Source organism: Penicillium solitum (assembly GCF_028829755.1).
Source record: "Penicillium solitum strain IBT 25940 chromosome Unknown utg000008l_segment0_segment0, whole genome shotgun sequence".
Taxonomy (NCBI): domain Eukaryota; kingdom Fungi; phylum Ascomycota; class Eurotiomycetes; order Eurotiales; family Aspergillaceae; genus Penicillium; species Penicillium solitum.
Window position 1 is genome coordinate 1,655,142 of NW_027072127.1, and position 20,692 is coordinate 1,675,833.

Genomic DNA, 20,692 nt, shown 5'->3' on the forward strand with positions numbered 1-20,692 from the left:
TCTCCAGGTTGATTTTACGATTAATCCATCCCTTCATCTCACCTAGAGGGATAGACCATCTCATCCTCTACAGCAGATTGGATTTGGTCAGAACGAATCAAGTTATAAACCACTAAAAGGCCAAAGAGAGAACTCACATGCCGAAGAAGTTCTTAAATGTACCCCATCCAGGATAAGTATCCGGGTCACCAGCCTTATGGGTCATAAAACTATGATCTTCAGTGGCACAAGTTGGCTCTCCTTGGGCGTTCATGGGGTTAACATTGGCACCGGCCAAGTTCTCACGCTGAATAAACTTATTTTGCCCACGCGTTTTCTGATCTTGCAAAGCACCAAAGTCCCCCATTGTTTCTCTGGGATTGGTAGCCTGCGATATGAGAATTAGGACTAGTTAACGTATGATTATGAAGCCGTTCTGTTAAAACTGAACCACATACCACTTTGTGACCCAGTCCTTCTTCTTTGCCACCTAACCAGAGCCTGTCGCCCCATCCTTGTCCGCCGCCCACATTGTTGGCGGGCGTGGGTTGGGCACTGCTGCCTCCGGCGACCGCAGTCGTTTGGTGGTTGAAGCTACTATCCTCGCCCATTTTGATGTTGTGGTTTGTTTGACCTGGATAAGAGGTTATTAGCAAAACAATCTATACTGGGAGCCAGAAGACGCTCCACATCATAAATTTATGAGGGAAGTGGATGGTATAAGTCGGCATTATAATAAGAATTTTGTATACTCACAATTTATTTATTGAGGAAATTTAGTTCGGTGGTTGCAACTCCTCAGACTTAATTTGTACAGATAGTCGGTATTTAAGCTGAAGTTGAATTGGTTTATTTGGGTTTTTGCCACGACCCCGGATGAAGTCATGATGAGTATATATCGCTCCCTGTGATTGGTTCACCATCAAACTAGGAACGTGCAACCATAGCAAGTACAGCTTTGGCAGACTATGTGTAGTGGTGTTTATATATCCAATAGCAATTGTTGTATCTGCCAACCGGCCCCAGATCGTTCCATCGTCATTGTGCTCAGTTATCTGATAAACCCTGTGAAATTGATGCATTGCTTTACGCAATCCATAAAGTAACATAGTAACTTTATAAAGCCAATCGACATATTGTTGCACTGAAATATTGCTTATACATTTTGTTGGACCTTCTTTGTTTCTTTGTTCCTTTGAAACTATATAGATGGTTTCATCTGCGAAAGTGCTCCGTCATTGATATTATTATCAATCTTCTTACTTCTTTTCTAAATGTACATGGTTATGCATTACTTATGCACCACCAGTGATAGCGAAGATCTTAGATAATCACGATAATCACTAGTTATTAAATACTTGATAAAGCTCCTACAGGTTGATGACAATATAATAGAAGCAAAATCAGTGAGTAGAATGGTAGACTTGAGAGAAAACCTCCGCAGATAGATGTTATGTCTATCTTACAAGATTGAGCATCCCGAAGCCGTATGAACTGAGCTTTCTCCTACAAGGTAGAACAGCGAACTTTTGACCAATGTGTCAAAGCTACTGTTGTTTGCCAGTGTGATATTTACCTCCCACACTGGATCCTTGGTCATATGTTGAGGCATGATGACACTGCTATTGATGAATGGCGGCATGTCCATCTCAAACGTATCAATGTGACCTAAAATAGGTCCGAAGTCCACACTGTGCGTCTTCATATGCCGCCAGCTGCTGACAAGGGCGAGAAAAGGGGAAGGCGTGAACGCGGATGCATCGGGAACCCGCTTTGATTCGATTAGCTGCCAAACGAACTGTTCATCAATGGACGTCACTTGCTGGCGGATAAGTGAAGCAACTTGTGCCACTTTCTGTAGATCATCATGCTTCATTTCGCATTCACAGGATAGGCGGTTCGGTGGCAGCGGCACTTGCAGGGCGGTTACAACATTTCCCAGATATGAAGATAACTCTAGCGAGTGAAGCCGTCCTCGCAGATTGACGGCCATCATTACACCCCAGAGGGAGCCGGAATACCTCTTGCTTCGTGCATACCAATCGCTAACAATGCAGTCAAGACATCATTACTTGACAGGATCGGACTCGGTAAAAGGCTGTTACAGTGGGCTTTTAGGCGGCCGAGCCGAACCGGACAGAATGAGAACTTGCGTGTGATAGGTGTCGACGGGCACGCATTATCTGGACTTTCAGGCACCTTTTCTGACCCATTCTCGCTCGCCGTGTTGGCCGTCATCGGCTTTGGATCGGATATGTCCGAATGACCAACTGGCCGGGTATTCAACAACACTTGACGTAGTTTCACTTCATCGCGGGCCAACTGTGAAAGCAATGAAAGGTGCTCATTGGTTTTGGGCACTCGACAGCACTCACCGAGTGCTTCCAAAATGATCCCCGCTCCGGTTTCATCAAATATAGAATGGTTGTAGGTCATAGTCAACACGAGCCCATCACTCATAACATTAGATTGAAATCGTAGCATGGGCAGCTTTTGTTCGTCATCTGCGATCGGCCGCAAGCATGCACAGGACTCAGCCCATGAAACTATAGGCTTATTTCCCAGATCTTCAGCTGGAATTGGGTACCACGGAGAGATTTGGGCTGTCGATATAGAAAGATCGTGGTGTGCCACACGAAGGAAAGAGTCTTCCTCCGATTCTCTGATGAATGGCAACACATGATACTTGCTCTCGTCGTCGACATGCGGTACCATAGTTCCAGCTAGCATAGGTAGGGCGGAGAAAAGCCGATTAACACCATCCTCAAGAGGTGCTAGGCCGCTTTCTGGGTCTGTCAGACGAAAGGAAAGATGATTTGTGATATACACTCTCGTAGAAGTCTGATCGAGTGGTGTCAGCGGGAGAAGTTCCAGATATCTGGTACTATCCACGGATGAAGACATTCTGGGGGTTTATTCTAAGGTCTTTGATGTATTTTGAAGCACCCAGTTTTGATAGTGACTTTCAGCCAAGTGGACAGGTTGAGGGTCAATATCAGGAATAATCGGAAAGCGGAAGTCAACGAGGAGCCGGTCATCCTTATGGGAAGAGTAACTGTTTCCTCGGTTAGAATGACTGGTCATATCCAAGGGTAATAACTGAGAGAGAAGTGGTTTGCGCAACCAATGGAAGCGCCTGATATACCTAGTGAGGCTTGCATAACTCTGGATGTGTTGTTCACAAGCAGTGAGACAAAGAAAATGCATGTTGTATGGTTTTAGAAAGGATCAGCAAGGGAAATAAGCAATATAATAGAGAATTTTTCAGTCCTAAAGTGGTTGAAGCTGTTCAAAGATCTATTGCTGCGTGACGCACGAGGCATGGGTGTATGTACGTTTGCCTTAGTTGTATTTCATGCAGCGTCAAACCACCGGAGAGGGGAGCCTGTCACTAGACAAATCCATATACACTATACCAGACCCTTCACTACTGCCTACCTCTATCCTACATTCCGTTATGCTTTAACTTTTGGTACAAACTGTATTTCATTTTTAGTAGACCTAGGGGAAAAATTCAGTCTCCAGCCATATGACTCCACACAAATTAAGTACTTCCGTTCCATCCCGGTCGATATAGAAAACCCTCATGATCAACTCACACTTGTAATGAAATCAGAGAAAAGAAATCCCATAACACTACGGATTACATTCTCCCAGGTTACATTGACTGAATGCAACCTGGATTGACATACTGTCCGGCGATGCAATATTATGCAGTTTGTATGCAGAAATCAGTGATACAGCCGACAGACTGCATGGAAGTGATAATCTCAATTCCGTGGCAGATTAAGATTCTTGTCATACAGGAAATACATAGCGAATCACGATGCCAAGCTGCGGTTAGTTTTGAAGTCCAAATTCCATGTTAATCCATGAGAATTAACTGCGATTCTCAACAGAAAGCACCCCCGTTCACATTTGCTCGGATGTCTACCACTTTCATGCTCTTCTCTTCGGTGGAAGGTGCTGACTCGGGGGTTACGGGTGGCGAGTCCTTTTCCCAGACAATATAACTCTTACATTCATCACAATCACAGTGCATACTTCCCGCTGCAGGTTGATATCATAGCGCCACGAGTATAACTTTCTTTGTCTATGTTGGAAGTAACCGGCCAGATCCGAGGTAGTGATAAGGGATAGTACGCCAATTAGGAATGAATAAAGCCTCTAGCACCAGTATCATCCTTGAACGTTGCTAATAGACCTATAAAGCCCACGGTCCAGCCTAACCCAGCCCACAAATTAATTGGGCTTTAGGCCTAGAACCCCGGCCCGTTACGGCCGATATTTTGGGCCTATTTCTTGCCCAATTAGTGCAAACAGGCCTACTTTCCTGACTATATAATGAATGAATTTGGATAAATATTCTTTCTTTATATGTTTCCCCTAGTTATTCGTGTTGGAATGTAACAAGCCGAGTTTTCTACTACCATAACATGCAGCTAGGGTATCTATTACTTTGGAATTTGATGCATATTTACTCGTGTTGATTCACAAAGGCAATCCTGCCCTCCAGTTTCCAGTGAACTGCTCACTTTTTGCGAGGATGCTCTAGATCATACCGAACCACTCTGAAAGTTGGCCAAATCTGCAACAAGACAGCGCCAACCATCATGCACCCCGCAAAGACCTGAGCATGCAAAAACTCTGCGGTATCAAGATTTACCAAAGCACCTGCAATCGGTGTTCCAGCAAGCGCGCCAAAAGACGATATCCCCCACATCATGCCCAAACGAGTCCCCAAAAAGCTCGAATCTTGGCAGAAAATCGGATGCGCCACAATGGAAGTCGGCGCGGTAACCAAAACACCACTGAGAGCTCCCCAGTAGCATGCCCAGACAATAAACCCAGCCATACCGGTAGCCGCAATCCAAGTGAACATAGCAATCGCCGACGCAGTCACCGAGAATATCAGGATCCCAATGGGCTTGATATATGCGACAAGTAGATATGGAACGACACGACCAATGACCGATGTGCCGTTGACAATAGCAACCATATAAAAGCTAAAATCGGTAGTGGTATGCACCACCGTGCGGGCATAGGAGGCGATATAGAAAATCGGCACGTAGTATGCGAGCATGACACACGTGAGCGAGAGCGAGAACATCATAAACGATGGCTCACGGAAGGCCCTCCAGTCGATAAGACTTCTTGCATGGGCTCTTTGGCCTGGTTGTCGACACAAGATTAGACATGCTACAATAGCAAGAAATAGGCTGATGAAGCCGATACAGCGGACTGCCCATGGGAACCCGATCTTGGGCTGTAGTTGGCGGAACATGACTGGGAAAATGACGGCCCCCACACTAGACCCAATTGAAGCGCAGCCGATGGCGATTGGGCGTTTTGTGGTGAAACTCGTGGAGATGACCACGAGGGCTGGGATGTAGGAAATGCCGCCTCCCATTCCGACGCAAAATCCTTGCGCTAGTAATACCTGTTCTTGTCAGAAAATGTGTTATTTCGTTATTGTTATTGTACTTTATAGATTTACCTGATAGTACGAAGTGGCGAGACTCGTCATCATCATTCCGAATACAGTCAAAAAGCTTCCGGATATAATTAGAGGGCGCAAGTATCCAATATCGACTAATGGCCCCGTAGCAAGACCAACCATTGGGATTAGAGTGGCTTGAATACTTCCCACCCATGAGATTGTGGATGGTGTCTCATTTGGTAGAAGCTCTGTCTGGTAATACTCTTGAAACGCGCCATAAGTCGTTAGCAGGCCCCTAAAACAAAGATTAGCTTGATATATGCAATGATAACAATGTAAACCAACCAAGAATTCACAAAAACACAGAAGCCCGCAAGGACATTTAACCATGCATCAAGGCCCCCGTTGACTCTTTTTTTGGATTGTTCGTGTTCATGATGATTTTCGGGCGCCAAGTTTCCCGATGCGGGTGGTAAATGTGGTTGGGCGCCATGTGTCTCCTCCGTTGAACCCATTTTGATATATATTTGCCATGATGTATCAAAGAAGAACAGTTCCGAGTTCTAACAGTTATAAAGAAGAGAACCCTTTCACCCCCAACACTCCACTGTGGAGAAAACTGGGGTTTCTATTAGTCACGAACTTCTTCGGTTCGACCGGCAACTGGGTAACCGAGCTCTACCGATTTGGTTGGCTGTTAGGGATGGATGATTTATGTCCAGCTACTCCAAATGGCACGGGGAACTCCGATATTCCGAATAGCGAGCCTCGATGGTCTTCACTATATATATTCTTGGGAGCATTGCATATCGTATCCTTCCGCTTCCGGAATACATATCGCATCGTTTCTCTCTATAGCTCGCTTGGAGATTTAACTGTGTGCATCTACATATTCTATTATACGATGCTCGCTTTCACATTTCGATCATAATGTGAATGTTTATCCAGTATAACCGTTTTGTTCTCGGGGAATTTCTTGGCTGCATGCTCCGATTTAGTGTCAGTTGACGTGAGACTGGACCAATCAAATCCACATCGGGGAGAAAACTCCTATAAATTGACAATCTTCGTTTTATATGAGCAATTGAACGGTTTTTGTCGTCTTCGACCTTACGAATTCCATCACCAATTTATATCGTGGCATTTTCTGAATGATTCACAAAACAACGTTTTCGTTCAATACGCTATGTGACTAGGTGCTGATTTACTAGAAATTTCGGTTGATGATAGCCCAAATACCTACTCTGTGGTTGTCAGTGCCACCTACATATAGGAGACGTCAGATTTCCATAGATGGATCTATTGCTGAATCACGTCAGCACACTCCGCCTCCACATCCATCTACTACGCCCCAAAATAGTCACATCATATCGCAAGACGGCGGCCTCCTAGTCCCTTCCCAACTTGTAGATTGCTGGAGCTCTCCGCCTGTTTGGGGATTCCTCATCTTGTTCGGTCTTGCACCTTTCACTGCAGCCTTGATGTGATCCCTATATTGGAACGCCCTCTCCACATTAAATTATGCTTTCTGTACCCCGTCTAGTATAAACGGTGTCCGCAGATCCGGAGCTCGACCATTTGGAAGACATCAGGTCTCATATTAATAGACCATCCCATCTTTTCTGATTTACCAGGACAAATGGAGAAGATGGCTTTTGCCTAAACTGTATAGCGTAAACAAATAACACGCATATGTGCTTCCCAATTTGATCAATTATAAATAGGTAGTGAGATTGACTAAAGCTGGCCCTCATAAATAGGTAATGACAGAGAATCTATAGAGTCTAGGGGCATAACTGTTGTAGCTACTGGCTACTAGTGGAAGGAGCAGAATCTTTGTGTGTTCAATCTAAGGAAAGCAGGTATTTATATTCTGAACCTGACAAACAAGCACTTACTCTGCAAGCAAACAACGGGAGATAGGATCAACAATGACCTTTGGAGTTCTATTTTATACCTTTACATAACCACCTGGCAATGCTTTGACTTCACATTCAGGTTTCTATTTCTTCTCGCCCACGTTCCTGACGATCGCCTTATCCTCTTTCCATCATAGAGAAACCGCTGCTACCGCCAACAATGAGTACACGAGTGGAATGAAGCCAGGTGACCAGTTATTCAAAATCAACTGTATCCGAGAAGCAATTACCTCTAACATTTGCCATCGGTATTTCAGGGCTCGAGATAAAAGTGAATCGGTATATATTTCTTAGATCTTCGGTGTCGTCGCGATCGCGTTATATATTTATTTAAAGTACCCTTTTCCGGCTATATGGAGGCATCAGGGGTCATGCTTTCGGGTTTCTTGCGCTGCTGAAGTGAGTTTCAGACATCTTGTTGAGTGAAGAGGATGAATACAGTTGACTGATAATGATATCCAATGAAAAGACATCCAACCCGCTTGAAGAATCGATACCTTTCAATTGAACTTCGCCCACATGTGTTTCGGTGACGATGTGAAGTTACTCTGGGCATAACTTGGGGGAGGGTGATATTGCAAGCCATCAAAAAGTTTGGGATTTCCATCGAACCAGATTATGCCAACAACCCAGTTACTTCTGGCAGCAGCATGAAGGGATCCTAGATGATGGACTCGTCAATGAGATAAAGATCGTTGAGAGTGATGCTGTGCCAGTCCGCAACCTCCATGCCGCTTTCGACTATTTTCTTCTACACAAGTACGATGCATCGGTATCGTTGAGCTATCTACTGCACTTCTTGCACGGGACCACCCCCCTCTCATATGTGCAGGTGTCGAAGTGGGTGTCGCCAGAATCTCAAGTGAAGATAAATGGGTGTCAGTTTTATACCTACTGCACTCCCTACTTCCTCCATCTACAAATTGCCATGAGGCAGTTGTGGTACGGCCTACCATTCGGCGTCCCTTCCGAGTCGCTGTCGCCTATCTCTTATTCCAGCTGATTGCAAGAAGCGTGTTGAATATCGTTCCCTGTCACATGATTGGGGCCCATGGTAGTAGTAGTCTAGTACTCTCTCTTTCCTCCATCATCTGTACAACTATCTCTACATACACAATAATACACATTGTGGCTTCATTTACTTGCCTGTAGATCTCAACAAAGCGCTAGCTACGCGAGATGCAATTTGGCTGACACAGTTGTTGACGGAGATTGGCATTCCTGGGTTTCTTCAGAGGCCTATTTGTATCAATGCGGATAATAATAGTGTAATTGCATTGGCATCGAACCCCGAGTTCAATGCTAATACGAAACATATTGCCGTACGTTATCACCGGCTTCGTAAAGAAGTCGTCGCTGGCACAATCAAATTCACTAAGATCCCCACTACGTAGATGGGCCTGGTGGTCTATAAAAATGTATTGCCACACTGAATTTCGGTTTACGTACAAAAATGGGGGTATTTGATGGCTTACAAACTGGTTTTCGCATGGAGGAATGGTTAATCAAAGCTATACTGGTGACTACAGTACTAGTTGTGGCGGAGGTGCGAAAGAATATACACAAAGGATATCTAAGATGACATCTAAAAAGATATCCAAAAAGACACTGTAGAAGAATCGGATGTATAATACCCGTTATATCATCGTCGAGGACAGAAGCCATAAGCGGCCGACTATGCTTACTCTAAAATCAACAAGAAACAAAAATATAACCAATGTCATAATTCCAGAAACCACCACTCGCTATGAGCGGCAATATACGTATATGTAATGCTGGCGGACTTTTGCATCTGAGCCACCAATCAAGGCTTCAAAACAGGCGGGATATCAAATTGCAAGTGAGGGGAACAGGAGTCTGTTCATGTCGTGAATGCAGAAAGAAAATCGTAAAAACCAATGATAACAAAAACCCCCCAAAAAGTCATTTTCCAAATGAAGAATTTCATCACTCATCCTCAAACTGGTCTGCCCAAGTTCCAGTAATGGGTGAAAACGTAGAGTCCAATTTGTCCATTGCAGATTGTGGCTTGGAAGCCGCAGGAGCACTTTCGGTTTCAGTTTTGGGCTCTACTTTAGTCTCAGTCTTAACCTTAGTCTCCGGTGTGAGAGCAGGTTTAGTCTCAGTCTTCTTCGTCTCAGTCTTCTTGGGTGCCTCAGGCAAAGCCGGGAATGCACTCTTATCATCCAGCCCCGGCGCAGCAGGGCTCTCTGTTGCAAATATACTGTCAGCTAAGCCCTTGCGTGGCCGATCCGCCTGTGGGGCACGCGCAGATCCACGGCCACGGCCACCTCGACCACCCCGTCCACGACCACGGTTACCACCGGGGTGATCGGCAGCCTCTTCTGAGTGGGCCTCTTCAAAGTCTCGTCGCACGGCGCCAGACACGCCACCGTGCATACCGCGTCGGAATTGACTACCTCCACCGCGGGGGTCATAATCTTCCTCGCGTTTCTGCGAGTCCCACTCACGGCCCGTCTGAGCCTTGAGTTTCCGCTGTCTGTTTTTCTCACGTTCACTATCCATCACACGGCGGTGCGCGAGTTCCTCGCGACGTTTCTTCGCTGCCTCCTGCTCGCGCTCCATGAACGAAGCCTGATCAGCTTCGGCGCGAGCATGCGCCGCAGCCTTCTTCACGGCGTTCTCCTTGGCAGCAGCAATGCGTTTGGATAGTTCTTCTTCCGTGAGTTTAGGCTGGAAGTAAACAGTCAGCTTGCTAATCTGGATATCTTAGTAAGAGAAGGACTACACACCTTTCTCAGGCCACCAGTGGCACTCCGATCACCACGAACAGCCGGCACACGCTGCGCCTCGGCGCCATTCGCAGCCATATCTTCACCATTACCCTCTTCAACCGTATCGGTCTCCTCCTTAGGCTCTTTCGGCTCAACGGGCTTCTCGGTCTTCTCGGGCTTCGACTTCGAAGCACCAGCCTCGCGCGCATCGGCAGCAGGCGCATTAACAGTATTCTTTTTGCGCGGAGAGCTTTCTGACCGCTTTTGCTCTGACTCCCGTCCGCCGCGCCCTCCTTTACCCCGACCCCGTCGTCCCCGGCCTCGTTCACCGCCACGGCCCCGCTGCGGAGTCTCCCCACGTGGAACTGGCTGCTCGGGAGCTGGCTTCTCAGGTACCTGTACCTCCTGCGACTCTGGCTCTGGCTCAGGGGCAATGACCTCTGTCTGCGCCTGCTGTTCTTCCGTGGAGATCGGGATAATCTCGTCGTCGAATAGGTCGTCGGCGCCGCGAGTCTGTGCGAACTGGTCCATCTCTGGGTCTGCCATTGCGATTGGGGCTGGAGAATTGTACTGGTAGGTCGGGCAGGTCACGGGTAGGCTGTGAAATCGAAACTCGAGAGTGCGCGGGATTCTTGCAGCTATATACGCGATCCGAGGGGTAGCTTCGATGGGGTGCCTCAAATGGTGATCCGTGCGCAGGATAGTGGGGATGGTAATATATTGTCGGCTTTCAAAATTTGCAATGATTCATATAAAAGTCATGTATAAGGGAGAAATGATTAGCGGAATTATAGAGGTCACACAGCTCAACTGATCTGCAATCCAGCCGGGGCAGGCTGCTAGGCGGTCTGCTATTGCTCCGGGGGGCGCATTGTTTTTGCCGATGAATTCCGTCTATTTTCTGCCGATATGACGTCCTGGCAAGCTTGTTTACATCCTTTTTGTACATGAGCGGAATGGAATCGACCAAATCTAATAATAGTTCGATGGAATTCTAGGTGGACGGAATGAATCCTATACACAAAAGGTGGCAAGCAAGCCTAAACACACTGCCAAGCGTTCTCATCTGTGTGGTTTCCAGGACCCTTGAACACATTGCGTCGAGGCCAGCGGCAGTGCTTGCGCCTGTACTCGACCGTAGAGCCAGGTCCGTTGGAGAACTTAGCGCCACGAACAGTCTCTGGTGCCTTGCCTTCCTCGACCCACTGCACCATTGCCATAAGAACATTGTCCTCGGGATTGGTCCCATCGTAAGTATCGATTCCCTGGCCGATACCATAGGCACCATCGCCCCCACCGCAATGGCCCATGCCGCTAATTTGGAAGAAGCGGTAGAACTCATCCAACTTATTAGGCGGTAGTTTCATGGTGTTTGACACATGAGAATAGTACATCTTGGAGTCTTCGGAGCTAATCAACTGGTCTTGGAGGCCATGGTAGTGCAAGATCTTGCCGCCGGTCTTTTTGAATGGAGTAATATCGCCCTCCCACGTTTGTATGTTGTACGGGTTCTGAGCGAGAGCTACAGCAGCATCTTTCAATGTGAAGTTGGCCCCGCTCCAGGACGGGTTGTTGTAGACGACATAACGGTACCAGTCTTGGCTGTATGGGAACGGTGTGCCACTATACATTATAGGTGCGGCGAGGACCTCGGAACCAGGCTGCATGCGGGGGTATAGCAGGGTGCCATTGATTCCATACAATGGCGATAGCACTTGCTGGGCGGTGTTCACCTGGGCACTTGTAAGGCAGCTTGTTTTGTTTGAGGCACTGGGGTCACAAGTCAATGTTTCCAGGACAGGGCGGCAGAGATCGGGATCTTCGATAATTCCATCTTCGGCGCCATCAATAGTATCACATTGGCGGAGGATCTCTTCGTGGACAATCTCCCATTCATCTGTAGACAGAAATGTGTCGGAAGTTGGCGAGCCAGTGAGAGTATAGAAACGTGCGCTCCATGAAAACAGGTTGAGTAAGTTTATGGCGGGGGCACCAGCAACCACCCCGTCAAAGTCGTTAGGGTATTTTTCAACAGACTTCCAACCTTGGCGGCCACCAGTCGAGCATCCGAGGTAGTAGCTCTTCTTGAAGCCTTCATCGTAGAATTGCTTGGTGAGCTCCTTGCCGATCACAACTCCAGTGTGAACGGAACGGTATGCATAATCTTTTATTACCTCAGGTTTGCGGTAGAAAGGCTTTCCTGAGGTACCATTGTGTCCGTTGTTGGCTCCGACAGTGGCAAATCCTAGTTGTGCGGTGTATGCGAGGTCATAGTATTGAATGCCTGCGCTGAGATTAGCTTGTCTCAAAATGCTATGTTTGGGAACAATGCTTACACCCAGAGATACCACCATTTCCGGTGCTCAAAAAACGACCCTTATATTCACGAGGGAACCAAGCCTCTAGCGTGATCTCGCTGCTGTTCGAGGTTGACACGGCCATAGCGACTCGGCACAGATCTACCGAGACGACCTGGTTCGATCTACCACAGCTAGGCGGATTGTCTACCAAGGATAGGTTGGTGCCTCCCTCGACAAACTCGGCAAAGTTGACTTTGACATTGGGAATGTCGATTTGATCACCAAAATTGATACATTTTGATTGAAAGGCATCTTGGCTAGCCAGGGCGAGCGAGCCCATGACCGCCAACAAAGGCAATGCATGAAGACGAGTCATATTGGGGGGAAATCGTGGAAATTGTTCAGGCTGCGGTATCTGCAGACCAGCGGCCTTTAATAGCTGGCTATTTGCTCCGAGGTATGTTTCCAGCCGTCATGGCGGCGGTATCATCACGTATCATATACAGACCTTGACACGGCAAGTACTAAGACTAGAAATTCCCGAAGGGCCAATCTTGCAGATCCATGACGAAAAGGCTCAAATGTCCGAAGTTTGACCGAGTACATAGTGAGTGGGGATTAGAGGCAAGAGCGAATGAGCAAGTGCTATGATGCGGGAAGAATAGCAAATAACACGGCTGACCGAGCACCGAAAGGGCGAAGTAGACGAAACACCGGGGTGATTACAAGGGGAAGCCGGCAATGGCAACCGGAATTCCTATTTCCTCGAGTCGGAAAATCCGGGGATCTCCACAAATGCGGAGAACACCCCTATTTCAGTGCAAGGCTGTTGGAATCGGCAATTCCAAGTACTTGTATCTTGTGATGTACCTACACACATGTAGATATTAATTCAACGTAATGTAATGGAAACTAATCTGGAAGGTGTTCGCATCTTGCCGTGCTCCTTTGATTTGGATCATAAATATACAATTCAGACGTCCACGTAGGGATTGCTACTTCTGATCTGCGCTCTATCATACATTGTAGATCCCGATCTCATACCGGCATGACGTGAGGTATCTTTTGTAAAATATAGGTTTGGAGTAATAGAAATGAGTAGGTGATAAAGTGAGTGATTGAGGTGATTCAGTGACTGAGAGAGTATTAGATTGAATTAAAGGTGATGAAGCAATTCTGGAACCTCCGACATAATTAGAAAGATCTACCCAGTTCTTTCCTTGCTTTTCTCTCTCCCCTTTCACTTCCTTGTTTCTCATACAACTTCCAAGGACGAGAAGAGAAATGAAGCAATTTCACTCCGGTCTCACACGATCTAAAAAGTTGATCTTATCCCAGGCCTACACTACAGACCTCACGAATGATATCGGCAACACATTCAGCGACCGCACACATCGTCACAATTGAGTTTGTATTGGTGATGAGCGGGATAATACTCGCATCGACAACCTGCAGGAATTTCTGCAAAGCTGGAGCTGCGGTTAGATGACGCAAGTTTTGGACAAGGCGGGCCAGGATCTCTATATCCAGATTATCGCTGAAGTATGGCATCTCAATGGTGGACATCTCGGTTGGATCTGCCGATGCGATATAACTACCCCTGAGCGACAAGGGGAAACTCTTTATAACGCCCAGGATCACCATGTTACTGGTATTGCAGCCACTAAGAGGACCGCAGAGGCTTCATCCGGACTCCCTGGAGTTGATCGAATGACCCGTTTAGCTAAACCCACAGACTTAGCGCGTTCAGTAAACAACTTACTTTGCTCTTGTTGGTCGAGGTGTGCAAAGCACCAGCCGCAAGGATAACTGCTGTAAATGCCTGGGTTAATATGATTTCTCCTTGACTCGAGTGTTAGATACAACAAACTTTGGGGACAAGCTTCGGTCCGCTCCAAGAGTTCCATGCTTCGAGTTCTGGAACTCGACGGTCATGCGAGGCATTGGGCCGCCGTCCAAAAGGACGATACGGACACCTGGGTCCTCTGAAAGACGGCAAGCAACCACCAATCCGGCTGTTCCTCCGCCTACAATGGGATAGTCGGCGGTGCATGGGATATTTGGGCACGTCATGTTCAAAGAATCTTTGTTCAATATAACTGTGGTATTGAAATATCGATTTTGGGGGTGGCACCTGGGTAATCAACCATCGCTGGGCACTGAAGGACCATTTCCAACGAGACTGGAGAGTGTTGGCCATTCTCACTTATCACTATCACTTTGTTTCTGCATACAAGACCAGTTCGTAATTGTTTATGGCTACTATAATGGAGGGGGAAAAGAAGTGGAAGAATCATGATCATTCGAGCTAGCCAATTTAGGGCATTTATACTTTCCAAAAACTATCCAAAAAGGCTGGGTCTACTAACAAACAAGCAGCTAACTATAGGATGATCTAACCATAAATAATGGAGGGCATTTCATAACATATTTCACAAGCAAGCCGCCCACTCTATCTCTACATCTTAAATTTAAATGCATTGATCTCCACCAAAACGCCATTAAATTAAATATAGTAAAATACATCATCTTTCTGGGCACCTATTAATTTTATGCCCTGTGTTCTTACACCCACTACAACGTTGTGGGCCCCGTACAGATGGATGTAAACCCGGCGATGCAGCCCGACGCGGGGAGGGGGGGTGCTCTCCCATTGCTTCCACCGGCTCAGTAATCAATTGAGAGGCTTCTTGAACTGAGAGGTCTGCTTCGGCTGGTATCTGCTCCCGGGGTCTAGCCCGCTCCTGCTTCAGCTTCTCGTTGGCAGTGCGTAAATCACTTACTGCTCGCTCAAGAAGTGCGGCGGACTGCATGGTGGTTTGGCAGGCCTTTAATACCCGGTTCATGGCGGAATCCAGCGGGCTTGGTGGGCTCCTTGATCTTGTACGAAGCAAAGGACGCCTTTTAAGGAAATTCGTAGCCCAGTTTTGGCCGACCGAAAGAACCGAGGTAGTTCCACGCTTTTGAAGAATAAGATCCGCCATTTCTCGTACCATAGAGGGCCGGGGGGCTGCTCCACGAGACTCCATAGAGAGAATCCATCTTTCAAGAGATTCCTCTTCAAGTTCGGTCAATTTATGAGAATTGGCGCGTGTAGCACTTCGTTGGGTGTGGCCGGAGAGTCGGCCGCGTAAGGTTGTACATGGTACGTTAAAACGGCGCGCCGCTTCACGAGTTGACGAGATTTCTTGATTCTTAAGAGCCTGGATAGCTAATAAAATCCTATCCTCCTGCTCTGTTGAAGTTCTAGAGCTTTGGGTGCGAATTGGTGGCATGGAGGGTGGTTGAATTGACTAAGTGTGGCCGGCTCGCTTGTGAAAAAGTTGGTTAACTGCCCAGGTGCCACAGGTGTAGATCAACCAATAAGACACCCGCTCCAGCCGCTATCGCCGACCCCACATCTCCGCAATCCCTTCGGAGATTCCGCCGAGGCCCCGAGCATACCTTTGACAATCTCCCTGTTGGAAAACTTCAGTTCACTCTTGGACATTACAACATGTCTGTGGATGACACTGCCAGAGAGCCCGCATCTGAGCAGACGCCCCTCCTTCGGGATGCGCCCGATGCCAATGAGAATACCCCACTACCCCAGGAACCCAGTACCAAAGAGCTGATTTGGATCCTCGGAAGCATCTGGCTCGGTGTCTTCCTGGCTGCTCTCGGTATGGAGTCTGACTCTTTCGCGAGAAACAAAGATTACTAACTTTAACTTTTATCATAGATACAACGATCGTCGCGACGCTCTCCGCACCCATCTCTTCGTCCTTCAACTCATTCTCACTGCTCTCGTGGCTAGCCACTTCTTATCTGATCTCCAATGCTGCCTGTCAGCCTCTCAGTGGCCGATTGACTGATATTTACTCTCGTCGCTGGGGGCTTGTGTTCTCCAATGTTTTCTTCGCCCTCGGCAACTTGATCTGCGGCCTGGCAAGAGCGCAATGGGTTATCATCCTTGGTCGCGTCGTGGCAGGTGTTGGAGGAGGCGGTCTTACCGCGATCTCGACCTTTGTCACCTCTGACCTGATCCCTCTCCGCAAGCGAGGCATCTGGCAGGGCATTGGAAACATCTGCTACGGAGCGGGCATGGGACTTGGAGGTGTGTTTGGCGGGTGGATCAATGACACTCTGGGATGGAGATGGGCGTTTTTGCTCCAGGTTCCCTTCCTGATCATCTCGTGCATTCTAGTCGCAATTAAAGTCGACATTCCCGTGAAAGAGTCCGATACCGCGCGCATCAAACGCGTTGATTTCCTCGGCGCTATCACTCTGGTTCTGACACTAGTCACATTATTGCTTGGCCTCAACACCGGCGGAAACCAGGTGCCCTGGACTCACCCTCTGGTGCTGACATCGCTGGTTTCCTCTGCAATCTTCCTGGGTCTGTTCATCTACGTGGAAGCCGTGGTTGCTTCTGAGCCTGTGATTCCAGTGCGCCTTCTACTAGACCGCACCGTGGCAGCTGCTTGTCTGACCAATTGGTTTGGTACCATGGCCGTCTTCGGTCTCCTCTTTTACCTACCGGTGTACTTCCAGGTGCAGGGATTCTCTGCGACTGCGGCCGGTGCGCGATTAATCCCGCAGGCAATCGGCACCTCGATTGGCTCTTTGGGATCGGGTCTCATCATGCGTGCCAGCGGTCGGTATGCATTCCTCAATTACGTTGCCATGGCTATTCAGGTGCTCTCCGCTGGCCTCATCTGCACTTTGAATCTCTCCACGCCCGTGGGACTACCGTTCCTCTATTTCTTCCTGGGTGGTGCATCCTACGGTAGCATGCTAACCATCACCCTGGTAGCGCTCATCTCTTCTGTAGACCACCAGCACCATGCGGTTGTGACATCTGCTTCGTATGCCTTCCGCAGCACTGGAAGTACGATTGGTATCACGGTTGCTTCCGCTGTCTTCCAGAACACCCTGAAGCTTGGGCTTTGGTCTCGACTCGGTGAGCGCGAGGACGCCAAGGAGCTGATTGGCCGGCTTCGAGATAGCTTAGACGAGATTTGGAAGATGCCCGCAGATCTTACACCCGGAGTGCTTGACGCATACATGGCCTCCTTGCGGGCCGTATTCGTGACATTGTTGGGTGTGGCCGTCCTGGGAGCATTGACGAGTCTCGCTATGAGAGAGCACAAGCTGCATAACAATCTGGCCCGACGATAGAGTGAGCATTCATTTGGGCATAGAACAATGCTCCAGTATTCGTTATATAGATCAGCATGTATATAAAGCACCTCCTCGGGACTGATTTAGTTCATCTCCCTTTTGTGCCGCGGTGTCGGGGTTCGCATTTAAATACTGAACCGACATGAGCTGGACAAGTCAGCAGCAGTTATCTACAGGAACAAACCAATAGAAAAGCATGAAACAAGTATTTGTGGAAGTTAAACAGAGCTGAAGTTGTACCAAGAGCATGTTGATCTCAGGCATTGACCGCTTCTGCCCAACAACTGGCCAATCAATCTGAGCTCCCTGCTGCATGGCCCCGTCTTTAACCGCCGAAGACCCTCGAACTAGCATTTTGGCTCTTTGTCATTGGTCGATCTCCCCCTAAAACGGATCTCGGCCTTTTTCTCGCTGTGAAACGACACTGTTCATTCGGCAGCTAATCACGTCCGGTGTGGCAAAGACGTGGCGACGCATCTAGACAACTCAACGACTTCACCGCTCGAGGAAACCCAGTTGATCACCGTTGCACAAAATCAAGCGACAGGCTCGATTTCAATTCCTGGGTTGCATGATTGGGCTCTGATCAGACCACCAGTCCGATAACTTATCTCTACGTACAGTACGGAAGTCCCCAATTGATCTTGTTATATCGCCTCTCGACCTCGATTCTCTTCTACTATTTGCGCCTACCTATACGGAGTACTTTCCCTCGAGATTTCTTCGATCCGACCGACATATCCTCATACAGTTCAGCTCGCCTTATCGGTCACATTGGCATGGCAGTGGGATTTCGATATAATACCTCACCGACTACAAAAGGGAATAGCATTACAAAGGGGTCGTGGTCAAGTGATATGGAGGTGGATGGAGGCTGTAAGGAAACCGTGATTGGAAACAAAGCGGTGCAAAATGCGACATCATCCCAACCTCGGCGCCGCCGATTGCTCTTGTCGACGGATAGTGCTTTCGCCGACACTGTCCTCCCGTCCCTCGTTCAGAACCCATACATCGAGCTGCGCCTGATCACAGACGAACCCTCCGCTCTGCTCACGGGCACCAACAAAATCCCGCACTATATGGATACGGTTGACAGCCAAACATTTGACAAGAAAACCGGCGCGCGGAAATGGCTCAAGGCGAAGACGGCAGAGCTGTGCGAATGGGCGGACATGCTGTTAGTTGCGCCTATCGATGCCGGAGCTCTGGGGGCGATGTTGGCCGGCTTGACGAATACCTTGACGTTGGCGCTTCTTCGTGGCTGGGTCTCGAAGAAACCTGTGATCCTCATCCCCGGAATGACGGTATCGGAATGGGACCACCCGCTCAGCACTCGGCAACTCGATGAAATAAGTCGGTTTTGGCCTTGGATTCGCACTGTTAAACCTGTGCTCTGGAAGTCGAACGGGCCTGAAGACCTGACAATACTACCATGGGACGGGCTGAAGGAGTTACACCAGACACTGGAGACAACATTAAAATTACCGCCGTGGGAAGCTACCCTCTCGACCAGAACAATCGCCCATGGCGCCACGGTCCCGGCTAAGACTGCATCAAAGTCTACATCTGGAAATGCCACCGGCTCCACACCACAAACGAAACATACAGGCAATGCCGATTTTTTACCACTGGAAATATGGCTGAATGTCTTTGAGGATCAACTGCGAGACTGGGAAACAGCGAAAGCCGTGGGCATTCCTACTCATCTCCCTGTCCCTCAAGAATGGCAGAGCCATCTACCCAAAATGTCCACTACTGCCACACTCGAATATACTATCTTGCGAGGATCCTTCGCAGCAATCAAAAAGCGCATTGATGCCTTGCCTCGCTGGAAACCGCTCTCCGATCTGGCTTGCCACCTCATTGTCAAATTCTCTCGTACCGATATCCTTTCCTATCTCACCGAAAACCACCTGGACCTCCTCTGGACAACCTCTCGACTCACAAATATCCCATACCGAGCATCCGCCATCTACGGCAACCCGAACGTACTGACATGGTGGCGCGATGCGCCCGCTCTCCCAAACAAAGAGTACATGGCCGACGCCATGGATGGCGCCTCCCGAGCCGGGTTCGTCGACGTACTAGATTGGTGGCTCCACTCAGGGCTCCCGCTACGATACAGCGAGCGCGCCCTCGAAGCCGCCAGCGCCGAGGGTCGCGTCCCTGTACTCGACTGGTGGAAAACCGCCTCCGCCAACGCCCCACTGTCCAACCCATTACCTCTCAAAGTCGGCAAATCCGTCCTACTTGCAGCGCAGTCGGGTCGCACTGCATCTCTTGCTTGGTGGGACGCATCAGGGATCCCATACAGCCACGCCGAGAACGTTGCCCGTATCGCGAGCACGCACGGCCATGTCCATGTCCTTGAATTCTGGTATAAACTCAAGGGTCCGAAGATGATCTTCGATAACCAGGTGCTGGTTGGCCCGACGAAGAACGGCCACGACCACGTTCTGCAGTGGTGGAAATCCTGTGGTATGCGGGTTGAATTCAAGACTTGTGACATTGAGGAAGCGCTTGAGGATGCTGATCCGAGCTCTGGTGCGGAGGGTCGTGTTCGGCGTTGGTGGGAGCGGAATGGGTTGAACCTTGGAGTTGGTACGAGTGAGTGGATGAGATCGAAGGTGCTGTGAGAATTTCATTTTGCATCACTGCATGGCTGGTTTGCGATTTTCGTCTTTTGGCGTCTTGGGAAGGAATTCGTCTTTCTCCTTTCTGTTCATGCGGTTGCGTTTTGTTCTTTTTCATATCATGATTCCAGATGACGACTCACAATACCCATTTGAATATTCACATTGCTATCATTTTTATCGCGTGTTGGAGCTTCGATTTTGTTCGGTGGCTCTAAGGGAATATATCTTGTCTGCGTGATTCAAATTGAATCTATTTTTTTTTACATATCTTTAGGTTAGAGTGATCAAATAAAATGATTATCCCATCTTAGCCGCACTATACATTATTGAGGATAATATACATCGATTGAGCGTGAATGATTGCTTTACACTTCACTTTAGACCTAGGTGGCTGCCGCCCCCAGGGTCCACCGGTGTTAGAATTGCTGAGTCAAGGCCTAGCCCGCCGCTGTGGCTACAAGACTCCACCCAGTAAATCGCAACATCCAACAACCTCCAACCCAACCAATAAACTTGGTAA

General features: G+C 48.3%; 10 protein-coding genes across 10 annotated transcripts; 2 read left to right on the forward strand and 8 right to left on the reverse strand.

Moving 5' to 3' along the window:
• Nucleotides 1-133: 133 nt before the first annotated feature.
• On the reverse strand, nucleotides 134-590 carry N7455_009919 (uncharacterized protein; the record flags this gene model as incomplete). The annotated part of the gene is made up of 2 exons (XM_040962063.2): nucleotides 134-367; nucleotides 438-590. 2 exons carry the CDS (start codon nucleotides 588-590, stop codon nucleotides 134-136), a joined length of 387 nt encoding a protein of 128 aa, XP_040807481.1.
• An 851-nt stretch (nucleotides 591-1,441) lies between these two features.
• N7455_009920 (uncharacterized protein) lies at nucleotides 1,442-1,972 on the reverse strand (the record flags this gene model as incomplete). Its single annotated transcript, XM_065606327.1, has 1 exon — nucleotides 1,442-1,972. The coding sequence occupies one exon, from the start codon at nucleotides 1,970-1,972 to the stop codon at nucleotides 1,442-1,444; it is 531 nt and encodes a 176-aa protein (XP_065460290.1).
• A 2-nt stretch (nucleotides 1,973-1,974) lies between these two features.
• N7455_009921 (uncharacterized protein) lies at nucleotides 1,975-2,883 on the reverse strand (the record flags this gene model as incomplete). The annotated part of the gene is made up of 1 exon (XM_040962074.2): nucleotides 1,975-2,883. One exon carries the CDS (start codon nucleotides 2,881-2,883, stop codon nucleotides 1,975-1,977), a length of 909 nt encoding a protein of 302 aa, XP_040807473.2.
• Nucleotides 2,884-4,510: 1,627 nt separating this feature from the next.
• N7455_009922 (putative MFS monocarboxylate transporter) lies at nucleotides 4,511-5,934 on the reverse strand (the record flags this gene model as incomplete). Its single annotated transcript, XM_040962057.2, has 3 exons — nucleotides 4,511-5,419; nucleotides 5,477-5,714; nucleotides 5,765-5,934. 3 exons carry the CDS (start codon nucleotides 5,932-5,934, stop codon nucleotides 4,511-4,513), a joined length of 1,317 nt encoding a protein of 438 aa, XP_040807476.2.
• Nucleotides 5,935-9,285: 3,351 nt separating this feature from the next.
• On the reverse strand, nucleotides 9,286-10,619 carry N7455_009923 (uncharacterized protein; the record flags this gene model as incomplete). Its single annotated transcript, XM_040962061.2, has 2 exons — nucleotides 9,286-10,032; nucleotides 10,092-10,619. The coding sequence occupies 2 exons, from the start codon at nucleotides 10,617-10,619 to the stop codon at nucleotides 9,286-9,288; spliced, it is 1,275 nt and encodes a 424-aa protein (XP_040807484.2).
• Nucleotides 10,620-11,113: 494 nt separating this feature from the next.
• On the reverse strand, nucleotides 11,114-12,749 carry faeB-2 (putative feruloyl esterase; the record flags this gene model as incomplete). The annotated part of the gene is made up of 2 exons (XM_040962073.2): nucleotides 11,114-12,357; nucleotides 12,410-12,749. The coding sequence occupies 2 exons, from the start codon at nucleotides 12,747-12,749 to the stop codon at nucleotides 11,114-11,116; spliced, it is 1,584 nt and encodes a 527-aa protein (XP_040807475.2).
• Nucleotides 12,750-13,702: 953 nt separating this feature from the next.
• Nucleotides 13,703-13,939, reverse strand: N7455_009925 (uncharacterized protein; the record flags this gene model as incomplete). The annotated part of the gene is made up of 1 exon (XM_065606328.1): nucleotides 13,703-13,939. The coding sequence occupies one exon, from the start codon at nucleotides 13,937-13,939 to the stop codon at nucleotides 13,703-13,705; it is 237 nt and encodes a 78-aa protein (XP_065460291.1).
• Nucleotides 13,940-14,200: 261 nt separating this feature from the next.
• Nucleotides 14,201-14,446, reverse strand: N7455_009926 (uncharacterized protein; the record flags this gene model as incomplete). The annotated part of the gene is made up of 1 exon (XM_065606329.1): nucleotides 14,201-14,446. One exon carries the CDS (start codon nucleotides 14,444-14,446, stop codon nucleotides 14,201-14,203), a length of 246 nt encoding a protein of 81 aa, XP_065460292.1.
• A 1,423-nt stretch (nucleotides 14,447-15,869) lies between these two features.
• N7455_009927 (uncharacterized protein) lies at nucleotides 15,870-17,533 on the forward strand (the record flags this gene model as incomplete). The annotated part of the gene is made up of 2 exons (XM_040962071.2): nucleotides 15,870-16,035; nucleotides 16,095-17,533. 2 exons carry the CDS (start codon nucleotides 15,870-15,872, stop codon nucleotides 17,531-17,533), a joined length of 1,605 nt encoding a protein of 534 aa, XP_040807479.2.
• Nucleotides 17,534-18,393: 860 nt separating this feature from the next.
• N7455_009928 (uncharacterized protein) lies at nucleotides 18,394-20,172 on the forward strand (the record flags this gene model as incomplete). Its single annotated transcript, XM_040962066.2, has 1 exon — nucleotides 18,394-20,172. One exon carries the CDS (start codon nucleotides 18,394-18,396, stop codon nucleotides 20,170-20,172), a length of 1,779 nt encoding a protein of 592 aa, XP_040807492.2.
• Between the last annotated feature and the right edge of the window lie 520 nt (nucleotides 20,173-20,692).